This window comes from Lynx canadensis, chromosome A1, assembly GCF_007474595.2.
Source record: "Lynx canadensis isolate LIC74 chromosome A1, mLynCan4.pri.v2, whole genome shotgun sequence".
NCBI lineage: Eukaryota > Metazoa > Chordata > Mammalia > Carnivora > Felidae > Lynx > Lynx canadensis.
The window spans coordinates 195,734,076-195,758,265 of record NC_044303.2 but is presented as its reverse complement, the minus strand read 5'-3'; the positions used below and the strand labels follow the sequence as shown (position 1 = coordinate 195,758,265).

The window sequence follows — 24,190 nt, the reverse complement described above, 5'->3', positions numbered from 1 at the left end:
ATCTCAGCTGTGGCAGCCTCATTACTACCCTTTCACCTCTTAAAACTTCACTCTGTAGAACCACTCTGTAAGAAGTCCATTTCATCCCACTGACCCCATCTTCCCAAATATATACCCACTTGCAATTCCAAAGAGACTCTCCAAAAAATAGACATTTGAAAAAGTGCATCGGTTTATACTCAGTCTATCTGCATATTATTTCTTGAGATTATTACTTTTTTTTTGTCACCATAAAAAAGATTGCATATTGGCAATATAATGAGAAACCATGGCAGCCATTTCTGGGTGGCAGTGGAGGGTAAGTGGGGTGGGCGTTGAAGCACAGAAGCGAGAGGGGCTCAGAGAGGGGCGGGTGTGGTCCTTAGCCTTGAGACGTGAGGATTGAGGTGCAGTTCTCTTATCAATCCTTGGGCCTCTGAAAATGCCCCATCTCCTTAGTCATTCCCTCTCTTCTCTCCACTTTGCCCTATTTCCACTGCCCATGCCCAGGCTGCACAACCCTCTTGAAGCAGAGGTGGACTGCCTTTTTGGCATGTGTCCACCCAGGCCAGTGTGAAAACAGGCATGGCATTTGGAAGGCCATGGTATAGGACACACACCAGAGCAAAAGCTTATTTGTGACTGTTTCCACTCTGGGAAAAATTGTCCATCACTTCTGTGACTTGAAAAACTTAAGCAGTTACTAGGCTGATAGGTTAAGAAACAAATCCTTTGTTCTTGTGATTTTGCATTAATATTAAGCATGAATATATATCATATATTACATGGCTTTCCTTCTGCTCTGGGGCAGACTGCACTCTCCTTCCAATAGAAAACTGCACAGCCCATGGACTCAAGTTTTTGAAAGCTGTTTTTCCTCACTCCCTAACCCCCACCCACCCCTCCCCTTCCTCCCGACCCCTCTGCTCCTGTATTAGAAAAGCCCCTCCCTCCCCCCCCACCAGCCCACCCGAGGTTAAATAGATAGTGCCACATTCTAAGATTCATGCATCACTGCATTTTGCTATTGCACATTTTTCAGAGAAAGAGGGAGTTGTGTATGTGTGCCCCCTCCCTCTCTTCCCCTTCTCTTCCTTAGGCTCTCAGATTCCTGTGCTATTTCCATTCTGCCCTCTCCCAGCCTCCCCCACTCCCACCCCATCCCAGACCCGTCACTGGTTGTGGACGTCCTCCCTGCGGACAATCTTGTAGATGATCCAGTAGAACATGTTGAAGATGAGGAAGGCCATGGGGAAGCCAATGCGGGATATTTTGTCAATCTTCTTGGCCCTCTGGATGAAGAGTTTTCGCATCTCCTCTGGGGACTTAGACGGTGCGGGAGGGGGGTTGGTGGTATTGTTGTTATTGGCGCCTTTGACTGAGATGCCATCCTTGGCCTGCAGACAGGCTGGGCCCATCCCATAAGCAGAGAAGTTGAAGCGGCCTTCTCCGGCCTCATCCTCCTGGAACAGATTCAGCATGGGGCTCTACTTAAAATAAGACAGGGGCTGGGCACCCTCCCTGCAAGGCACTCCCCTGGGGGCCTGGCCTCGCCCATCTGGTTCTCCCTGCCTCTTGGACTCTACCATTCCAGGTTTCTGAAGGCTTTCAGGCTGGCTGGGGAGTAATGCCTTATAGAGGGGCGCCGCTTGCTTGCTGAAACAGATACAAACCAGGGGATGGGAATGTGGCATAGAGTCTGGACACCTGTGTTCAAGTCTTGGCTCTGTCACTTGCTGGCTGTGTGACCTGAGGCAAGTCACTTCTTTATTTGAGTCTCGGGTTTTTTTATTTCATATTTTCCTATAAGTGGGGGAGAAGATTCACCCCGCTACATCAAAAGGTTCTTTTGACCATCAGAGATTACAGATGAGCAGATACTCTGAATGCTGTTTGGTTAGAAATTGAGGAGACAATTTGGAGAGATCCCCTGCTTTGCCTCTGTTGCCTCCTTGCCCTCTTTACCCACCCCATCCCCCAGGTGATGTTTCCTCGAGTGGGTTGTGGGGGAGGGGGCGAATGGCCCAGGAGACAGCAAGAGCCTTACTTCCTTTTCACAAGCCGGGGAAGCCGCAGTTCCTTTCTGCCTCCATGTTCCCATATCCCTGGCAGTTGTGACCTCAGACATACCTCCGGGTTCAGTTATTGTTCAAAGCCCCTTCATCAATTGGCTCAACTTACCTTACAGGTTTTGCCCCTCCCCTTACCTTCTGCTTTGCACACCTGCCAGTTGGGTTGCCCTTTGCCAGCCATCCCTTGTGCATTTCTCCCTCCCTGCCTTATGCTCACCACCAACATGCCTGCTGCCCTTATTCTTCTAATTTCTCCCTTTCCCAGCTCACGGGGATCTTTTCCTGATCTGACTCATGGAGACACTGTTGTCCGCTTGCATCATGTCTGGCTTCGTTATCTTCCCGTGTGAGCTCTGTGGTGGCACTGAGAGTCTCAGCGGAGCTGTTGATTCAGCGTGTGGCTCTGGGGAATTTTTACCAGCTCACGTTGCCCTCCTAGGTAGTGAGGGCTTCTAGAGAAGAAAGTCTGTCTTCTGTTTGTTCCTGTGCAGGACAGGGCTGGCAGACAGCAGGAAACACAGCATAAGAACCCCTGTCTGGCTCAGCTCTTGCCAAGCTCGCGTGGGCCACCAGACAAGCTTGTTGCGATGACTTCCAGCCCGGTCTTCCTACCGCCTCCGGTCTGGCCCTCCCAAGCCACCTGAGTTGTCATAACACAGATCTGATTGGTCATCTTTCGCTTGAGCTGTTTTTTAAAAATATTTATTTCTGATAGAGGGAGAGTGCGAGCCGGGGAGGGCAGAGAGAGAGGAAGACACAGAAGCTGAAGCAGGCTTCAGGCTCCGAGCTGTCCACACAGAGCCTGGTGTGGGGCTGGAACTCACAAACCATGAGATCTTGACCTGAGCCAAAGTCAGATGCTTACTCAACCGACTGAGCCACCCAGGCGTCCCTCGCTTGAACTTTTTAATGGGCTGCCACTGGCTTCAGGATGATTAAAATCCTTGCATGGTAAACAAGGCTGTAGATGACCCGATCCCTGCCTGCCTCTCCAGCGTCATCTCATCTTGCACCATCCTCCACCTGGCATTCTGTACACCAGTGACCCTGAAATGTTTACATGTATTCAAAAGGGTCATGTTCCTTCTTTTTAACTCTGGGCCTCTGCTCAAGTTGTTCTCTCTTCCTTGGAACATACTCCTACCCCCACCTCTGCTCCTGACTCCTCTTCCACTGAACTAATGTCTGGCTCAGAAGCCTTCCCTGAGGGCAAGGATAAACTAGGTGTCCCTGCTGTGTGCTCCATAGCTCCCTGTACATCCCTCTCTATTTAAAAAACAATTTTTTAATGTTTATTACTTCTGAGTAGAGACGGAGTGAGAGGAGGGGAGGGGCAGAGGGAGGAAGACAGGAGCTGAAGCAGGCTCCAGGCTCTGAGTTGTCAGCACAGAGCCTGACGCAGAGCTCGAACTCACAAACCGTGAGATCACGACCTGAGTTGAAGTTGCATGCTTAACCAGCTGAGCCACCCAGGCGCCCCATCCCTCTCTATTTTTTTAAAGCTCTTGATTAATGTCTGTCCTCCCATTAGACTCTAAGCTCCATGAAGGCAGTCTTATTCATGTTCATTGTACCTGCAACACTGAACATATGAAGAGTTCCTGAACATAAGCTCAAAACTCAGCAAATATTTGTTGAATAAGTAATGTTACCAGTATAGCTTCACTACTCCTAGCTTCCCTTTTTTTAAAAAAATTTTTTTAACTTTATTTATTTTTGAGAGACAGAGAGAGCGCAAGCAGGGGAGGGGAAGAGAGAGAGGGAGACACAGAATCCGAAGCAGGCTCCAGGCTCTGAACTGTCAGCATAGAGCCTGATGTGGGGCTCAGACCCACAAACTGTGAGATCATGACCTGAGCCGAAGTCAGATGCTTAACCGCCTGAGCCACCCAGGTGCTCCCCCGCCCTTTTTTAAATGGGATTTTATTCCTAGCACTTAGGAGGATTTGAGACATGAAAAATGCTCAAGAAATCTTTGGCAAATGGATGAATCTGGTCCAACACCCTCACTGCGGAAATGGGGAAAGAACATGTATAGTGCCTAGCAAATAGATCTCAATAAATTTTTGTCTGTGAGTAGGGCGACTGACTATAGGGTGTTTGTGGCAGGGCCAAGGAAAGGAGTTGGGGGAGCTGGCCAAATTACTGGACCCAGTGCCTGGAAGGGATACCCAACTCTATTGCTTATCAGTCTAAATCTGCCCTTGCCGCAGGATAGGGTGCTTGAAAGTGTTTTCTCACTGGGCTCTAGTTATGCAGGGGAAGCACCAAATTAATTTTATATACAGCTTTGGGCAAATTATTCTCTGCCTTCCTCATCAATTAAACATAGGAGTGGAAGGGGTGGAGGTGTGGCCTGGAGGCCCCATCTAGTTAGATGATCATCAATTTCACATTGTAGCCCGGAGAAAGGAAATTCCCTGGGAATGACTGGAGAAAGGCTTGCTATTCCTGTTCTCCCCAGCAGATGGCAGGAAATGACAGCTTGGGGATGGAGCAGGGGAAATCCAGCAGGTGTGATCTAGAACCCAGGGAGGTTGGGAGTGTGTCTGCCCAGCCGGGCTCGCAGGTTTCCTAATAATCTGACTAATGAGGCCGGCCAGGGAATTTGAGGACCAGATGCTTTGTGCCCAACAAATGAGGTAACATGGGAGGATGGTGGGAGTTGAGGAGCCCGGCCAAGATCACAGGCTCTGAGAAACTCAGGCATGGAGCTAGTTCCTTTTCACTCACCATCTGGGGCTGAAAACCCCCTCTGCAAACATCCGGCTGAAGGGAGTTTTCTGCAGCCCAGGCTCGTACATTGCCAACGTACAAGCCACATCCAGAGGGGATTACTCCAGAGGAAGCGCTGCTCTATGGTGAGCCCAGTTCTGCATCCTTGTAGTTTCTGACATTTGAGTCAATTTCAGAGCCCTTAGGAACAAGGTCACACTGATTCAACCACACACAGGGGCCACGCAGGAGAAATGTAAGGGAAGAAATGAACCAGAGCTGAAAAAAATCTCCGGTCAGAAGGGACCGTGGCAAAGTGGAGAATGTGTTTCCTACCTAACGGCAGTTCCTGTGCCCCAGTATGAGGTGGGATGGGACTGCAGTGGGATCAGAGGCTGTGACTTTTTGACTGAAGATAGAAGTGTGATTTTTAAATGCTGGCCCCTTATTCTAGACTTTTAAGACACTGCTAGTGAAATTAGGGACAGTTGCATGTTGAATTTGATCTCTGGCTACTGGTTTTTGACCTCTGCCTTTGGGTAAGTCTTAGTTCTTATTTGTCATCTAATAAATACAGGGCTATTTTATCCACTTCGGGATGGAAACCATTGATGAATACTGTGTGTGGTCAGTATTTTTGAGAAAAGCCATGGGACCTTCAGCACCTACCCTGCTTTTGCCACCAGTGCCTCTGTGATCCTAGTGATGATCACTTTGCCCCTCCTTACTGTTGTCATTTTCATGGGAAGAGTGGACAAGATGCCCTCTAAGGCTCTTCTAGCACTAACAAGCTGTGAGAGAATGAGGAAGGAACTGAGCAGGGTTATCTGATCAAATCTGATTGTGGCTTTATTTACACTTCCCCCGACCCAAGAGAAAGTTTTGTTTTCCTCTAGTGTGTACAACTGGTAAGGATTTGGTGAGAGCAGAGGCAGCCTTTGGAGGTCCTCCAGGCCTGTCATGCTACATATCTGCAGGGGGCTCCATTTACATTTTAGTCTATGCGCATAGTGCCCCCTGGGGTTGTGCCATGCATAGTCTAGTGGCCTGGAGCTAGTCAAATATTTCAGACATAGTCTCCCCAAATAAGTGTCTCTTCAACAAATGTATTAACCCTCTTTTAGCAGAGGAAAATGTGAAAAGCAGTTAGCCAGTGGGAAAAAAAGGAAAAATAATACTTGCAAAGATAGTTGTGTTTGGCCAGTTCTTGCTTAGATTAGTGTAATAGTCAGGGGCTCAGTATCCAATGAGCAGTAAGGACTAAGACTAGAGGTCTTTAAAGAAATCCTATTGGGGTGCCTCAGTGGCTCAGTTGGTTAAGTGTCTGACTCTTGATTTTGGCCCAGGTCAGAATCTCACAGTCTGTGGGTTTGAGCCCTGCATTGGGCTCTGTGCTGATTGTATGGAGCCTGCTTGGGATTTTGTTCCCTCTCTCTGCCCCTTCCCTGCTCAGGCTCACTTTCTTTCTCAATATAAATAAACTTTAAAAAAAAAAAAAAAAGAAAGAAAGAAATCCTGTCTGGCTTACTGCACATAAGATAGTTTTCTCTTCTAATGTGGAGTTAAAAGGGTGGTTATACCTTAACTCCCACGGACATCTTCTGTCTTGAAACGTCTACCTCCTGCCTATGGTAACCTGCTAGAAGTTAATTGAATCAGATTGCTGATGTTCAAGAAACATACTGATGGAAACCTGTGCATGTGTAATCATTATTCCCTGGCATTTGTGTGGCAGGAACAAAAACTTAAAGCTGCTTTGCAATCTGATTTAATCCTGACCACAGTCCCCAATTGTGCCAATTTGGTCCATTTTACAGATGGAGAAAACGGGCCCAGAAAAAGGCTAGCTTGAAGTCACGTACCAAACAGTGATAAAGAAACAGAGTCCTCTGCCACAGCACATTGTAGCTGAATAGACAGCTATTCGAAGTGGGTCAGTCTGAAACTTGGAGGGCCTTGGTGTGCGGCAGGTTTGTGGTGTGGCCTGACAGCTCATAGTGTTCGCCCTAATCTGTTGCTGGAAACACTTCTTGGTAGGCTCTCTGACTGGAAAGGCTCTTCTTGGTTCTTTAGTTTATCCATTTGTCCATTTGTTCAGTCCATACTGAGGCAGGACTTCAGAGAAAAGTGCCTCGTGGCCTAGGGCCCGTGTAGGATATAATCTGTGCTGCCATACTCGACTGTTGCATGAGAACTTCAATACAGGACCTTGACTTTGACTCAGGTTTCAGGGAAGATGCCTCGGCTGAGAGCTGGAAAGCGAGCGCTTGGTTAACATTAAGCAAAGTGCGCTGGGAGGGCATTTCCGGAGAGAACAAGTCCCATGTAAATACTTGAGCAACTAGGGAAAAACTAGGGTGGTTGGTGCTCAGAGAAAAAAGGCAAAAGCAGTGTAAAGATGAGGCTGGAGAGAAAAGTAGGTTTTCTGATCTCCATGGGAAACTTCTTTTGGAAAAGTAGTTCTAGACCAAGGTATGCAGCCAGTTTGCTCCCAGAGACTGCACACTCCCCAATGGCCTTTGCTGGTTTTGGGACACAGTCTCTGAGCTGGCAGAGGCTGGTGACTTTGCAGAGATGGCCTGCCAAGTATTTCTTTATTCAAGCTGTCATAAAGTGAGAGAACCCACTTTGGGGGAGCATTTTGCTCGATGCCCCTTTCTTGGAAGTAGGAAGCAAAGGCCTGGCACCTGGACATTCTACTCAAAGATCTTAACCTTTTGTGGTGCAATTCCATCTGAAACCAAACCCCTGGAAATAATGCAGCCTTGAAGAAGGCACCAATAATCATCTTTTAGCCTGCCAAGCTTCAAGGTCACAGCTAGTTATTATCGTAACTCCATCAGTGTTCCATCAGTTCTGTCTTCAGGTGTAACCTGATAATTTCTATCCTGTTATTACGATTAGAAGAATAACTTGCCCACAGACTCAATCAAGGCATTGTTTATGGGAGGGGAAGTTAGGGCTTCCAGGAGCTTAATCCCTATTTTGTGTCTGCCTTACCCCTGAGAAGGATGGTCCAGCGAAACAACTATCATGAGACAAGGCTGCCTGAAACTCTTGTGTTTATCACCAGCTGTCCCTCCTTAGGCAGTGATCCAAAGGCCTACCTTGTGATGTCTTCGCTTCCTCCTGAATCGGAGCAGCTCTTTGTGCTGCCGAGACACAAAGTTGACAGCGGCATACTCAAGCAGGGCTGAGAACACGAAGAGCAGGCACACCGCCATCCAAATGTCAATGGCTTTCACATAGGACACCTGGAGTGGGGGTGGGAACGAACACAGGAGGGTGAGGGCAGAGGAGAATGAAATATCTCAGTATTTCTGCTTCTCAGTAACTCTGCCATTACCCACTGCTATCCCCTTCCTCAGCTGGGGTATTAGGAAGGTGCAGAGGAAAAGAGAAGAAAAATGCATCAGGAAGACGGCATGAAACATTGGAGAAAATAAAATATGGTACCTAGACGAGTACTAGAGAGAGGAGAGAGGAGGATGGTGTATTGAGCATCATCACTGAGCGAAACGGAATGTTGTGTTTAGCTAAGGGTGATAGGAACAGAATGGTGTACCTAACATTAAAAGTAAACGGAGGATGTTAGCAAAAGCGACAGGGTAAGATCTTCAAAAACACTCTCCTCTATAAAAGCAACAAGGACAACAGCAAAAATGGTCAGAATCAACTTTCTCAGAAGCCCTCTTAACCAAAGGCTAACAGCAGTCTTGAAAGCATTTACTTAAAAAGTCAGCTGAATGCCAGCAAGAGCATCAAACTTGGTGGCATTAAAAAAAAAAAAAAAGAAAACAGCTTCATTGAGATATTACACACTTACAGTGTGTATTTCAATCGTTTTTAATACATTCCAGATATGTGCAACCATCATCACGGTCACTTTTGGAATATTTTCAGCACCTCTAAAAGAAACCTAATACCTTTTAGCCATCATTCTTTTCCCTATTCCTCCAAGTCCTCTCCCCCCAGTCCTAAGCAACCATTAATCTACTTTTTGTTTCTACAGATTTCCCCCTTCCGGACGTTTCATATAAATGGAATCATACACCATGTGGTCTTTTATGACTAGCTCCTTTTACTTAGCATAATGTTTTCAAGATTCATCCATGTTGTAGCATATTTCATTCTTTTTTATGGCCAAATAATATCTCCTTGTATGGATATACTACGTTTTGCCGATCCAGTCATCAGTTGATGGACATTAGGGTTGTGTCTACCTTTTGGCTATTATGAATAATGCTGCTATGAACATCTATGTACAAGTTTTTGTGTGGACATGTGTATTTATTTCTCTTGGGGCTTTGTGGTGTTTCAACTTGCCATATTCGCATCCTCCTATTCCCAGCTCTGTGCTAGACTTGAAAACCAACAGCCTGCAAGCACAGTGAAAACCAGTATCCAGGCAATCAGTGGCCAGTGCAGAACAGAGTTAGAGCTTCTTTAAAGCTTCATTCCCAGAGAACTGTCATTATTTGACCTGTCTTGTGGTTCACTGAAAGACCTCACTCACTAGGCAGTCTTTTATTTGAGCTGACTTGGAACTGGCCCAGTGTGAACGGCCTTTTCCCTGGGGGCATTTGTTGAAAAGAGTCAGTGGCAATTGTTGAACATCACATCCTCCTGAGGTAGTAGGTAACAGTTCAGGCAAACAATAGGTTGATCAAAAGCTTAAAAGGAAATCTGGGAATGCGATGTCCACGGGAGCTTTAGAAAAAGCTCTGACATATACATGGGAATCTGTGTGCATGCACAGGCCTGTGTGGGTACTCAGGGAAGACCTGACTGGGAAGGCCCCTTAGCTCTCAACTCTGGCTAACCTTGACACACTGAGCCAGCTGCAAGTGAAGGGTAAGGCAAAACTGTAAACTGCCTGGCTGAGTGATGAAGGTGTGTTCGAATATATATGTACAGCCCCTAGGAAAAGGCCAGGAGATTTATAGGTTCCAGGCATTTAAGGAAATTTCTGTCCAATTTTAGGTAATGGCCAAGCTAACTGAGCAGAGACTTCAGTGGCCCCACACAACAAAGAATACAGATGTTACAGAATTGGTTCACAAAAGTTACTAAACAAACAGCAAAAACAACAAATCCTGAGGAGGGAGCGCAATCTGATTTCCACAGATGCCACATCACATTATGTTAAGTGTGTAATTTTCAACCCTAAATTATAAGATACGCAAAGAAATAAAGGCTAGCCTTGCAGTGGACTAGATGTTTGTGTCCTGTCTCCCTGTCATAGGTTGAAATCCTAATTCTAATGTGATGGTATTTGGAGGTGGGGCCTTTGGGAAGTAATTAGATCATAAGAATGGAGCCCTCATAAAGGGATTAGTGACTTTTTCAAAAGAGGCCAGATAGCTAGCTCTCTTTCCACCATGTGAGGATATAATAATAAGCTGGCAGTTTGCAACTGGACGAAGGTCCTCACCAGAGCCCTGCCATGCTGGCACCTGACTTCCAGGCTCCAGAACTGAGAGAAATACATTTCTGTTATTTATAAGCCACCCAGTCTCTGGTACTTTGTTACAGCAGCCTGAATTGACTAAGACAGGTCCATCCATAGGAAAAAAAAAAAAAAAGGCGGTCAAAAGAAGCTGCCCCTGGGAAAGCCCAAATGTTGGACTTAATCAAAGCTTTAAATCAGTTATTTTCAGCATGTTCTAAGAGCTAAAGGAAACCTTTAGCTTAAACGACTTTTAAGTATAAACTTTTAGTATAAACGACTAAAGAAAAGCATGAGAACAAAATTTCACCACATAGAACATGAGATAGAAATGATAAAAAGAACAAAATAGGAATTCTGGAGTTGAAAATTAAATAGCTGAACTGAGGAGTTCACTAGAGAGGATAAATAGCATATTTGAGCAGACAGAAGAAAGATTCCATGAGCTTGAGGTTGTCTTGTCTGAGGGACAGAATGAAGAAGAATGAAAAGAGACTCAGAGATCTGTGAGGAACCATTAAGTATACTAACATGTGTCTAATGAGTGTGCCTGAAGGAGAGGAGAGAAAGAAGCAGAAAGAATATTTGAAGTAATGGCCAAAAATTCCCCAAATTTGAAGAAAAACACTAATGTACACGTCTAAGAAGTTCATGAACTTCAAGCAAATAAACTCAAAGGGATCCACGCCTGCACACTTCACAATCAAACTGTCAGAAGACAAAGAATCTTGAAAGCCACAAGAGAGACGCAACTCATCATGTACAAGAGATCCTCAATAAGAATAACAGCTGATTCCTCGTTAGATTGATTATATACTTTTAAGTTGGGGGAAGCAGCTCGAGATTATTAAAGCATGGGGACAAGACCTGTGGGCAGAAAGAGCTGCACTGTGATTCTGAGGAATGAGATGTCTCTTTAGAAACTAAGCAGTCTAGAAGGCAGTGGAATGACCTAAGTCAATGAGAAGACATCTATTGTTTATAGACTGGAAGACTTGATATCGTTAAGATGGCAATACTCTCCAAATTCATGTCCAGACTCAGTGCATTTTCAGTCTCACTTCCTTTTTTATTGTTGTTGCAGAAATTGACAAAACTGAGCTTAAAATTCATATTCAGATTCCAATGGAAAGGCAAGGGACCCGGAATAGCCAAACCAATCTTTAAAAAGGACCAAGGTGGGGGACTCACACTTCCCAATTTTAAAACTAATCACAAAGCAACAGTAATCAACTGTGTGGTACTGGCATAAGGATACATACACAGATCAACGGAACAGAACTGAGAGTCCGGAAATAAACCAATACGTTTATGGTCAATGGATTTTTTGACAAGGATGTAAATTCAACGGAGGGAAAAATATAGTCTTCCCAACAAATGGTGCTGTAAAAACTGGGTATCCACATGAAAAAGAGTGATATCCCTCCCCTACACCATATGAAAAAATCAAAACGGACTAAAACCTAAATTTAGGGTTAAACTATAAAACTCTTAGAAAAAACCATAGATAGAAATCTTTGTGACTTTGGATTAGGCATTAGTTTCTTACATATGATAGCAAAGGCCAACCAACAAAAGAAAAAATAGATACATTTTACTTCATCAAAATTAAAACCTTTAGTGTATAATGGACCCTACCAATCAAGTGAAAAGATAACCCCCAAATTAGGAGAAGATATTTGCAAATCACGTATACGATAAGGGATTAAAATCCACAATGCGCAAAGAACTGCTACAGCTCAACAACAAAAAGAAATACCTCTTATAAACTGGGCACAAGATTTGAATAGACATTTCTCCTAAGATCTAGAATAGGCCAATAAGCACATGAAAAGATGCTCAACATTATTATTAGGAAAACACAAACCAAAACTACAGTGAGATACAGCCTCACATCCACTAAGATGTCTGTAATCCAAAAGACAGATGATAATAAGCATTGGTGAGGAAGTGGAGAAATTGGAACCCTAGGGAGATTATCACATGGTGTAGCCACTTTGGAAAATAGTTTGGCAGTTCCTAAGAAAGTTAAGCATATAGTTGCCACATGACCCAACAATTCTACTCCTAGATATACACCCTGTGAGGGTTGAAAATATTTGTCCACACAAAACTTGTACGCGAGGTTCATAGTAGCATTATTTAAAATAGCCAAAAGGTGGAAATAACCCAAACATCCCTCAGCCGATGAATAGATAAGCAAAATATGATAGACCCATACAAGGGAAATATTATTCAGCCACCAAAGAGAAAGAAATACTGGTAGAATGTACAACACAGGTGGATCTTGAAAACATTATGCTAAGTGAAAGTGCATGTTTTATCTTATTCCATTTATATGAAACGTCTAGAAGAAGCAAATTCACAGAAGTAAAAAGTGGAGTAGTGTTTGCCAGAGGCTGGTCAGAGGGCGGAATGAAGAATGACTGTTGATGAACATAGGGGTTTCTTTTTGGGGTGATGAAAACATCCTAGAATTAGTGGTGAGGATGTGCACCTTTGTGAACATATAGTCACTGAATTTTATGCTTTAAAAAAAGTGAATGGAGGAATAATGTGAAGTTGAGTATTACTATAATAGCAAATGGAGTCAAATACTGAGTCTGGTGTTTACAGTGAGTGGAACAGAATGTTGAGTCTAGCGTAAATTATAAGTGAAAGACAATGTGGCATCGACTATGAATAGACAGTGGAGCAGGATGTTGAGTCTAACATAAGGAAAAGAAAGCAGATATATCTGCTGTTACAGTTGCACAGAGCACAGTGTGTTGTCAAGTGGTAATAGGAAATGGAATTTGGTCTCAAGCATCTATGGTGAATCGAGCAGAATGCAAAGTTTGGTGTTAATAGCGCAAAGTGCAGATTAGGGAGCTTTGTGTAAGAGTGAAGAGAGGAGACAGTGGTGTCTACTGTGGATGGCAAATGAGGCAGAATGTCTTCTCTCACGTTGAGAGTTAGTAGAACAGTAGAACAGTTTGGTCATAGAACCAAACAACAGTAGGGAGAATGTTCTAGATTAAAAGAGAAACCACGAACAACATGAATCTTTATTGGATCCGTGATTGGATCCCTCGCCATATTTACTGATGATGCTTTTTGGCAACTGGGGAAATTTAGATAAAGTTTCTGTATTAGATGACACTATGGAATTATTTCTAATTCAATAATTATTGATATAAAATTGGTAAATATATATAATTTATATAAATATAATTATTATTGAATTAATGCTAATTTTTTCAGATGTGACAAGTATCACGATCCTTATTCCTTACTTAGAGATAGCTTATCATGATGTGTGTAATCATCAAATGACTCAGCAAAGATTTGTCTACTTACTTACCTACCCACCTACCTACCTACCCACCTACCTACCTACCTACCCGCCTACCTACCTACCCACCCACCTACCTACCTACCCACCTACCTATCCACCCACCTACCTACCTACCCAACTACCTACCCACCCACCTACCTACCCACCCACCCACCCACCTACCTACCCACCCACCTACCTACCCACCCACCCACCCACCTACCTACCTACCACCTACCTACCTACCCACCTACCTACCTACCCACCTACCTACCCACCCACCCACCTACCTACCCACCCACCTACCTACCTACCCACCTACCTACCTACCTACCCACCAACCTACCTACCTACCCACCTGCCTACCTACCTACCCACCTACCTGTGTATAGAGAGAGCTAAAGTAAATGTGGCAAGATGATAACAGTTGGAATCCAGGTGAAGGGTATTCAAGCGCTCATTGTATGGTCTTCCAACCTTTCTATATCAAAACAGAATGCTAAGTGAGGCCTTAATCGGAAATGGTGCAGTGTTGCATTTAGCATAAGGCTGAAGGGAGCCAAACATGGAGTCTGGCATTAACGGTGGAGCTGAATGTTTTGTCTGCTGTTGAGTGATTAAGGCAGAACGCGGCACAAACGATAGTAGTGAACGGAGTAGAATGCAGTGTCTAGGCATTAAAGGAGAGTAAAGCAGAATGAGGCATCAAGCATTCATAGCGAAGGCAGCAGAATGTTGTACCTCACGAATGGGTGACTGGAGGAGTATGTGGTGTCTGGCGTTAATTGTAAATGAAGCAGAACATTATGTCTAGTGTTAAAAGTGAATTAAGCAGAATGTGAGGTCTGGTGTTAGCAGTGAAAGGAACAGAATGTTGCATTTATTGTAAGGGTGACTGGAGGAGAATTAGTGTGTGGTGTCGGTAATGAATGAAGTGGAATGCCGCGTCTGGTGTTAGAAGAATGGAGCAGAATGTTGTGTCTAGTACAGAGTGAATGGAGCAGAACGTGTATCCGGCTTTAATGGTGAATGGAGTGAAATGCTGTGTCTAGTGGTAATAGTGAACGGAGCAGACTGTGGCTCAAGCGTGAACAGTGAAAGTGACGGGATGTGTTGTTGCACATTAGAAATGTAAGAAATAGGGGCAGAAAAGTGTTACCGTATGAGTTTTAAGATGATGCTGCTATCCTTCGAAAGACGTGCTTGTAAGATTGGCCCTTGGTTGACATCTGGGAACTTGGATTTGGGGAATGTTCCCACTTCCCCTAACTGATCAGGGGGCCTTGCTGTGCAGAGAATGCCTGTACAGACGATATGGTTTATGCTGAACATTTACTTTCCTCCTGGGAGTCTGGAATTTTCGTATGTGCTAGGCAGAGCATGTGACGAGCACCCAAGAAAAAACACTGATACAGAATCTTAAAAGAATCTCAAAGCAATTTCTCTGCCTCTCTGGGCAGAAACATCTCACACGCGTGACTGCTTTTGTATTGTTGGGGTAAGAATGTACTCCGTGTGGTCCCTCTCGTGGGAGGGAGAAAACAAGGAAGCTTGCACATGGATTCCTCCAGACTCTGCCTGTGTCTTTTCCCTTTATCACCTAGCTTATGTCCTTAATACATCGCTGTAAGAAATCTTAGTTGTGAGTACAGTGCTATGCTGAGTCCTGTGAGTCGTATCAAATCTCTGAATGTAGGGATGGTCTTGGAGACACCCAACACCAAGTATCTACTGTTACTGGTGAAAGAAGCGGGGTGTTGCATTTAGCACTAAAAGTGAATGGAGGAGGAAGTGGAGTTGAGCGTTAATAGTAAGTGAAGCAGGACGTGTGTGCAATGTTGGCGGCGAATGGAGCAAACTGTGTTGTCTGGTAACTGTATACAACATAATGCACATCTGGAGGAGAGGTCTGCTGGATCAGAATGCTGGATCCTAGTTGGGCTTCAACCCCTGATTCATGTCTGTGGAGATGGACCATGGAGTGACCTACCATTACCTTTCCCTCATTTTAATACTAAAATCTCCACCCAAGGGGGAGCACAAGCCTCATTCACATAATATACCTATTGGCATGTTTCCTTAAGGCACATGCGCAACCTTACACCTGCCTCTACATACAATGATGAGGCTCCCCTTTCTATATGCATCCTGACCCTAAATAAAAGGAACCCATTCACCCTCACTCAGGGACTCATGGCTTTGGAAGTTATTCCCCATGATCCCCTTATTTGCTGCAAATAAGTTTACTGTGTGCAATAACTCCAAAACACAAACAAAAACACCCCCAGAGTGCTGGATCCTGCCAAGTGTAGTAGATACATAGTGACAAATTCCTTGCGCTCTCTTTATCTCAGGCAAGGTGGGGAGATGAGAGTCCTTTGTCCAGGTGTTCTGTGCTCTTGGGCAGTAGGACTTACCTTGGGCAGGGATGCTCGGGAGCCAGAGCTCTGGGTGGTCATGGTGAGCACAGTGGTGATGCCCAGGCCCACACGGGCTGGCGCGGCATCCATGTTGATCCAGAAGGATATCCATGAAAGGATGACGATGAGCAGGCTGGGAATGTACATCTGGATCAGGTAGTAGCCCATCTGTCGCTCCAGGTGGAACCGGGCCTCAATGCAGGTGAATTTCCCTGCGAGAAATTATAGTGAGAAGGCAAAGTCGCCTGGTGGGTTGGAACAAGGCTTTGAGGTCAAAACAACCAAGGCTTTGAGGTCAGCTGGGGCCTGGTTCAGGCTCACACTAGCTGTGTCCTCAGACAAGTGTCCTCAGACAAGACAAGTGAATCACTCTGTGTCTCAGTTTCCTTATCTATGGTAAAGTAGGGATGGTGATGATGATGATGATGATGGTGGTGGTGGTCATGATGGTACCTACCTCATTTGGTTACTGTGACGATGCCTATAAAGAACTTAGTACGGTCCTCACATCATTAATGCTCAGGAATGTCAGTTGCCATCATCCTCATCAGCCTTATTGTGTTGCTAAGAGTGGGCCTAAGTAGACCGTTCTTTTTTTTTTATTAATATTTATTTATTTTGAAAGAGAGAGGGTGGGGGGAGGAGCAGAGGGAAAGGGAGAGGAAGAATCTCAAGCAGGCTCTATGCTAACAGTGTGGCTGACAACATGGGGCTCAATCTCACTCACCCGTGAGATCATAACCTGAACCCAAATCAAGAGTTGGACGCTCAACCGACTGAGCCACCCAGGTGGCCCCTCTTACTTCCTCTTATAAAACCTTTCTTTCCTTCCTTCTCTCCTCAGACCAGAAAGTCTCCTTTACCTACAGGGAAAAGTTCAAAGTTTTTAGTCCACTCTTCACAGACATGCTCTGGCCTGCTTTTCCATCCTTCCCTTCTTTCTTCACCCTAATCATGACCCCCTCTATTCTATTCCTTGCCTTGAGCATGTCCTGCACTTTGCCACTTCTGAGCTTTGGCTCCTGCTAATGCCTCTGCCTGGAATGCCCAGACTCCTTCCCACAACCAGACAAAGCAAGCACCTTGCTCCTCTGTGATGCTTTGAATGTGGTCTGCCCTAGGCTCAACACCCCCCCCCCCCCAAACCCCTAGATTCCTTCAGTTCAGTTCTGTTCACACGGTCATCAGAGCCTTTAGGGCACAATACAGTGAGTGTATAGGCACATCGTTCTCTCTCTGTTCTCTGCACTGGACTGTGGGTAGCTGGTCTCCTCCCTACCTGTGCATCCCTGGAACTGAGACAGAGCCAGTCCCATGGGGGTATTCTCAGCTCCAGTTCACTGCAGCACAGTTACTAGGTGATTTCCTAGAGCTCCCTGGACTGTCTGCTCCATGGGGCAGGGCCTTATCAGCCTTTCTCGCTTGTAACCACAGGGCTTAGCACAAGCACAGAACTCTGCTCTCACTTCAATAGGAATAGTCAAGAACAAATGAAGTAGTGAATGAGAAAGTGCTGTGTAAACGGTGATGGGCTGTGGTATGTGAGAGTCCGTGTGGTTATGTGACTCATGGGAAGTCACTGTTCTCATGGCTGCTAATGGGAGTACCATTACCTCTCTAAGGCTCAGCGCGCCCAGGGATCAAGAGAGTATCTTTCGAGGTTCTGAGACACCTCGGAGGTTACACAGGAAGGGGCAGCTGTCCCAGACAGCCCAGAGCTCATGCCACCGGCCCTTGCTCTGGGCCTTCTCCTTGCACCAAAGCACATAGTGATTTCTCTCAACACCCCTGCTTCACCTCCTCTTCTCTCTGGCATCTGTCATCAGCCTATTTCATGCCTCTACTCTCCCATGCCTCAGCTGGGCTCACACAGCAGCCTCCTACCCAGCCCTCCAAGCTGGCATATTGACTGTCTTTCTTCCACTGTGCCTCCATGAAGCTCCTTCCCAGCCTGAGACAGGGCAGGGAAGGCCAGTCCTGGTTTGACTCCAGTTCATTCCTGTGTCTGATCCTCCAACGAAGGCTGTGCTGTGCCTGGGAAACAGAGACCTGAGCAAAACAGTGGTGGTTTCTTCGCCCTCTTGCAGCTCACAATCTAGGGGACGCTTTCCAACCGCACTTATTTATAACCCCAGTGCCACCTCTCAGCTCCCTCCTGCTGAAGTCTGTGTACTTGTGCTCTGTCAGAAATGACAGCTCCCCTGTGACAGACTCTGCTAGATGTCCTCCTAATATCAGCTCTGCCCTTCTGCCTTAGGAGTAGGATTCATTTTGACTGGGCATGCTGCTACCTGGGATGGAGACCGTATCTCCCAGACTCCCTTGCAATGAAGTGTGACCTAAGCTTCAGTGACTTGCCCCAGGACATCCAGGAAGAAAAGGTCAGAGCCACTTTTCTGGTTTCAAAGCCTATTCTCTTAACCATGAGGTAATTAACACAAAGCTATGTCCATCAAGAACGCCTCTTGATTGAATGAATGTTTGAAATGACCTCTGGCCCTGATTGGGGGTGGGACCTGAGGAGGACATCCTTGCACCTACCTGTGTTGTAATGCTTCGTGCAATATCTCAAGTCCTTCTCTTCTTTCAGGATAAACTGGGGTAGAGTTAGTCCATCTGCCACCTGCACAGCTCCCTGCTCCTGCCACTCGAAGATCAGGTCATTCATGGTATAGCCAACTGGGATGGGGGTTCAGAAGAAGGAGCAGTCACCACCCAGAAGCATTTATTTGAAGCATGTCAGAGTTGGTTTGGGTTAGAGACAAAGAGGCATTGGGCACTAGATGGAACTCATGAGACCATGTTGTCTTGCTGCCACTCTCTCCCAGCCCACTTGCAACAAAAGAGGTTAAAACTGGTTTAATTATTTCTAGCCCCTGCCCTTCTACCATGCTTCTTACCCCTCCCACCATCTGACACTGGCTTGTCCTTTTGTCCCCAATACTTACCCCATGGTCATATTCAGCTCACATCTGCTACTTTGCCTGCACACCATCCTTGCAAGCTCCCTCTTTTCCTCTGTGGAATGATTCTATAGAATACTGTTGTAGGACTATCAGTTGGGGGCCAAGGTGTGAGTTAATGACTCAACTATATCAATCAGATCCTCTATGGCAGGACTTTGATTCTATCTATCATCTATCTATCTATCTATCTATCTATCTATCTAACATTTATTGTCAAAATGGTTTCCACACAACACCCAGTGCTCATCCCAACAGGTGCCCTCCTCAATGCCCATCACCCACTTTCCCCTCTCCCCCACCCCCCACCAACCCTCAGCTTGTTCTCAGAATTTAAGAGTCTCTTGTGGTTTTCCTCCTTCTCTCTCTGTAACTTTTTTCCCCCCTTCCCCTCCCCCCTGGTATTCTGTTAAGTTTCTCAGGATCCACGTATGAGTGGAGAGACGTATCTGTCTTTCTCTGCCTGACTTATTTCACTTAGCATAATACCCTCCAGTTCCATCCACGTTGCTACAAATGGCCAGATTTCATTCTTTCTCATTGCCACGTAGTACTCCACTGTATATATAAACCACATCTTCTTTATCCATTCGTCAGTTGATGGACATTTATGCTCTTTCCATAATTTGGCTATTGTTGAAAGTACTGCTATAAACATTGGGGTACAAGTGCCCCTATGCATCAGCACTCCTGTATCCCTTGGGTAAATTCCTAGCAGTACTATTGCTGGGTCACAGGGTAGATCTATTTTTAATTTTTTGAGGAACCTCCATGCTGTTTTCCAGAGTGGCTGCACCAGTTTGCATTCCCACCAACAGTACAAGAGGGTTCCCGTTTCTCCACATCCTCTCCAGCATTTATAGTCTCCTGAGTTGATTCTGGAGGCAAGTGACAAAAGGTTCAGAGTGGGCTGGTGCCAATTCCGCTCAGAGGTGGTGCTCCAAGGGGCTGCCCCATTGGTTCCTGCTGCCTAAATCCTCTGCCCTGGTTCCTGTGCTTTCAGCTTCTCTTTCAAGTCCATGAGGACCCCCTATGTCCTTCCATTTCTTTCCATCTTTTAAATTGGATTGGTTTCTGTCTGCAATCAAAGAAGGCAGCTACCTCCTCTGGTAGGTTCACTTGTGACCTCCTACATAAAATCTTCCCTAGCACCCCTTCTCTTTCCCAACCAGAAGGAAGCACTCTTCTGCCATGAGGCCACAGCATTTGTACTTCTCACAACATGCTTACCGCTTGCCGCCCTGTGTTAGAGTTACTTGTGCATCTAGTTGTCTATCTTCCTATGAGTTCAAGGACTATGGCTTGTTCAAACTCTTCCTGCTGCACTCCTGGAGAGCATGTCCGCAAGGGACATGGAACAGAATCTTGGGAAAATACTGCTGGCTTCAAAGTTGGGCCTCAGCCAGACAATGGAAGGGGGGTTGTATTTCTAATGCATTTTCTAAAGCAAAGCCCCTCATCTGGTATTTTGGGCTAGTGCAGTAATCCCCTGGGGTCCAGCAGTTAGGAGTAGCTGTATGGGAAGTTCTGCTCGTCCCCTAGGTAAAGGGGAGTCTGTTTTTTTCTAAAACCCTCAGGCAAGGGACTCACAGCTTTCCAGTTGCATGATACACGTCTGGACATCCATGGGGAAATTCTTTAAGTCCATGGGGCAGGCCAGTGTCAGGGTGATTCTGGGAAGAGAAAAGAATTGGATGATGGTAGACCCACAGACCAGGGAAGCTGTGCCTCTGTGCTAGTGATTACCAGAAAATCAGTTAACTTGGACAAGTCAAGGAGGGCAGGGAACTGGCGTGTATTGAAATAATACATGTCTATTTCTATATTCCAGCTATGGAGTGGAGGCTCAGAGAGATACAGTAGGTTGCCTAAAGTCACACAGTCAGTGGAATTCGTGGGTTTCTTTGGAGACTATCTGGCTTCTAGACATCTGCCTGTAGCAAGCTGCCTGAAGGCCTGGAGGCCAGGGGCTGTCTTCTGCAGAGTCTGGATTTTAAGTTGAGTAGCCCCAGGCCTCAGGTTTCCCAGGTGCACCTGTCAGGTGCTTCAAGTGGTTCTTTGCTGCCTCCCTTCATACACTGGACTTATCAAAAGCCATTTCAAAGAGGCCCTTCTGGGTGTCCAAACAGAGCTGGCTCACACCTGTGGGCTCACGCTGGAGTCAGTTGGGAAGTGGTGGGTGCCCCCAGGCTTCTGGGATAGCCGTTTATTTTGGGTTGTTAGACCCTTGAAGAGGCTCAGCCTTAGACCCAGAGGGAGTCCCCCTAACAGAGCTGAAGTCTGCAGCTCAGGTTAGCTTGCAAGGCTTCAGCTTAAAAGGCTGTGCCAACATCTGAGCACCTGCTGCAGAGAATGGAGAAGAAAGGCTCTTGGAGCCCCAAAGAGCCTTAGATCATCAGGCCAACTCCCTCATTTGAAAGGTGAGAAAACTGAGGTACAGAGAAGAATTGGTAGGGACTCATGCAAGGTCACACAGCAAGTGATGGCTCAAAGGCAGGATTCAAAACTTTGTCTCCTGGCCACTGGATTCTGAGCTCATGTGTTTGCTTTCCAACACTGCCAGCCTGAAAGGCACCTCACTGGCGGTGGTCTAGTGACACTTAGCTGCTGGCATCTTAGCTGCAGACGGTGAGCGCATGGCCCTGTGTCCACTTCCCTCCCTCCAGCTCACTTCCAACTGGTCTGGATTTGGGTCCCATTTAAGCACAAGGTAAGAAGCAAGAGGGGGGAAAGGAAGGTGAGAAGGAAGGAAAGAATGGGGTGGGAGAGGGAAGGGGAAGGTGAAGAGAAAGTGAACACAGTTGAATTTCTGCAGATAAAAGCTCCAAAGTGGGGCAGCTGTCACACTAGGTTAATTTCCTGAAGTTGAATGACCTTGGGAACATCACTTTTTGCTGATTTGTCCTTCTGTCATGCTGCATGGGGCTTAGCTTTGTAGAGATACAAAACTAGCCTGGCAGCAGCAAAATCCAAGCAGGGTAACCTCTCCTGCCCCAGCCAGTCAGGGCACTTGGTGGCTCTCATGAGCCCATCACCCTTCCATCTGGATGTGCACTGGCAGGACAGGCTCCGGGGTGAGGAAGGCCACATCGGCCTCTGGCTCTACCCAGCCATCCCCTCCTTAGTGCCTCCTTTCCCTGATGAGGTTCTTAAGTACCCCCCTCCTACCTGTCCTACTTTCAGGAGACACCCCGAGTCCAGTCACATCTGAGGGTTAGGATGTGTATGCAGACTCCCCTATAGTCCTGGACATTTAAAGCTCATCTGCTAATGGAAACAGAAAGATTTCTTCCGCCAAAGAACTGGAGGGGGAGGAGGAGTCATTTAGGGCCAGGGTCCCTTTTAAGCTCTTTGAAATAAAAACATATTCATTCATTCATCAAATGAGTACCTATCGAATGCCCTACACTGTTCCAGGTCCTGAGCAGGCATCAGATCCATGCTAACAGAAGAGAATCTAGGCTGACTGTGGGAAATTTGGCAAATGACTTAAACTTTAAGATCGTCACCTGTCTAATCTGCAAAGTGGGCATAATAAAAAAATACTTCATGGGATTGATAGGATTACAAATAATTTATGTAAAATACCCAGCTTAATAGATAAATTCTCAGTGGATGCCAGGTATGTAAGAATCTAAAGTGGACATTGGTCATTTTCTCCATGGCTCGAGGGAAGAAGTTGGGAATGAGGTGGGGAGAGTTGGCAGGAGACTCTGAAAGCTTGCCCCTAAACAGCATCTGCAGGATACCTCCTAGCTGGGAAGGGGGTCCTAGCTTCCTAGACCCAGTGCAAAGTATGGAAGATAGAAAGGGTTTGGGGCAGCCCTGGCTCGTATCTGTGAGTAGCACCATCCACCTTTCGTTGGCTGTTGAAGTGGCTATGACTTTTCAGGCTTTGTGCCTTTGCTCCTGCTATTTTTTTTTTTTATTCTGATAAGAACATTTAATGTGAGATCCAACCTCTTAACAAATGTTTATGTGTACAATGCAGCATTGTTACCTGTAGGCATAATGTTGAATGGCATCTCTCTAGAACTTCTTCATTTTGAGTAACTGAACAGCCCTGCCACTGAGCACTGCCTTTGAATACTCTTTTCCATTTTTGTTTTATTGAAATTGTGGGTGAGCTTAGGGGGCCTAACCTTAACCCCCCTCCCGCTCTTTAGGATGCTTCCTCGGTTCCCCTGGTTATAATGAACCACTCACTCCTAGGATTTCTCAAGGTATTGGATTCTCAGTCGCTGAGTGTCATTTACAGAGCTGGCTCTGTGTATTGTGCAAAGGAGCTGGGTTGCCAGGGCCTCTTCACGCCTGGTTGGTTCACTTCTTAGTATCTGCTCCCAGAAGGCAACGGGACAAGGTGTGTTCTGAGGAGGAGGGTGGGGGTGAACCTGTGTGGAACTCACCTGATGCTATAGAGGACATTTCCATTCCGGGAGATCCTCAGCAGTTTGTTGTCTGTGGTAATCTCGTGGAAGTGGGCCCCCTTCTCATTGGCGAAGAACAGGTCGGGTTTCCAGATGGAATCCAACATGGATGGGTCCAGGTCCAGAGAGTCATCCGGGTACTCATTGTAGGCCAGCCGGGGGTCGTTCCACTGCTGCCGCAGGAAGATGTTGACCCTATAGTCCTAGAGCCAGGAGATGAGGAGGTAGAGTCAGGGTCAGGCCCTGGGATGTCAACTCTCAGAGGACCCCTGGTGCTTTTGTTCAGCATGCCCCAAAGTCCCTTCTGGAGAGTTATGAGTGTGGTTGCGCCTAATGTGGGGTGAGATGTAAAGTCTGTGCATCAGGAAAAAGTCAGGGGAGTCATTCCTAGAAATCCTCTTAAATTAAGTACATTTAGTTCTGAACTGAGTTATTTAAATGTTTTCTTTTGAAAAATTAAAAAAAAAATAATAAAGTTCCAACTGGGGCACCCGGGTGGCTCAGTAGGTTATGCATCTGACTCTTGATCTCAGTTCAGGTCTTGATCTCAGGGTTGTGAGTTCAGACCCCACCCTGGGCTCCCTGCTGGGCATGGAGCCTATTTAAAAAATAAAAACAAACAAAAAATAAAGCACCGACTGATGTAATAAACACCTGTTTTCATCCTGTTGCATTTTGCCCTGTTTGCTTCATTTTTTTAGGTGAGATTAATAGTCCATCACTGATAAGGTTGAAGTTTCCCTTTTATTATCGATGCCATCAGGGCAGTAATTCCCATGCACACTGAGATTTGAGAGTCACTGCTCTAGATGGATTGAAGGAGCAAAAGGAAAGGCTAAAAGCTGATGC

At 45.9% G+C, this 24,190-nt stretch overlaps 1 protein-coding gene across 2 annotated transcripts in view; it reads right to left on the bottom strand.

Moving 5' to 3' along the window:
- Positions 1-1,151: 1,151 nt before the first annotated feature.
- GLRA1 (glycine receptor alpha 1) overlaps positions 1,152-24,190 on the bottom strand; it is an 82,020-nt gene continuing 58,981 nt past the window's right edge. The window contains exons 4-9 of one of the 2 annotated variants that reach the window (XM_030306643.1): positions 23,321-23,544; positions 20,505-20,587; positions 18,493-18,630; positions 15,949-16,163; positions 7,874-8,020; positions 1,152-1,466 (exon numbers count right to left, since the gene is read on the bottom strand). In XM_030306643.1, the coding sequence (XP_030162503.1) occupies positions 1,152-1,466; positions 7,874-8,020; positions 15,949-16,163; positions 18,493-18,630; positions 20,505-20,587; positions 23,321-23,544 (1,122 nt within the window). The remainder of the gene's footprint in view (positions 1,467-7,873; positions 8,021-15,948; positions 16,164-18,492; positions 18,631-20,504; positions 20,588-23,320; positions 23,545-24,190) is intronic. The other variant, XM_030306652.1, reaches the window with a different exon arrangement.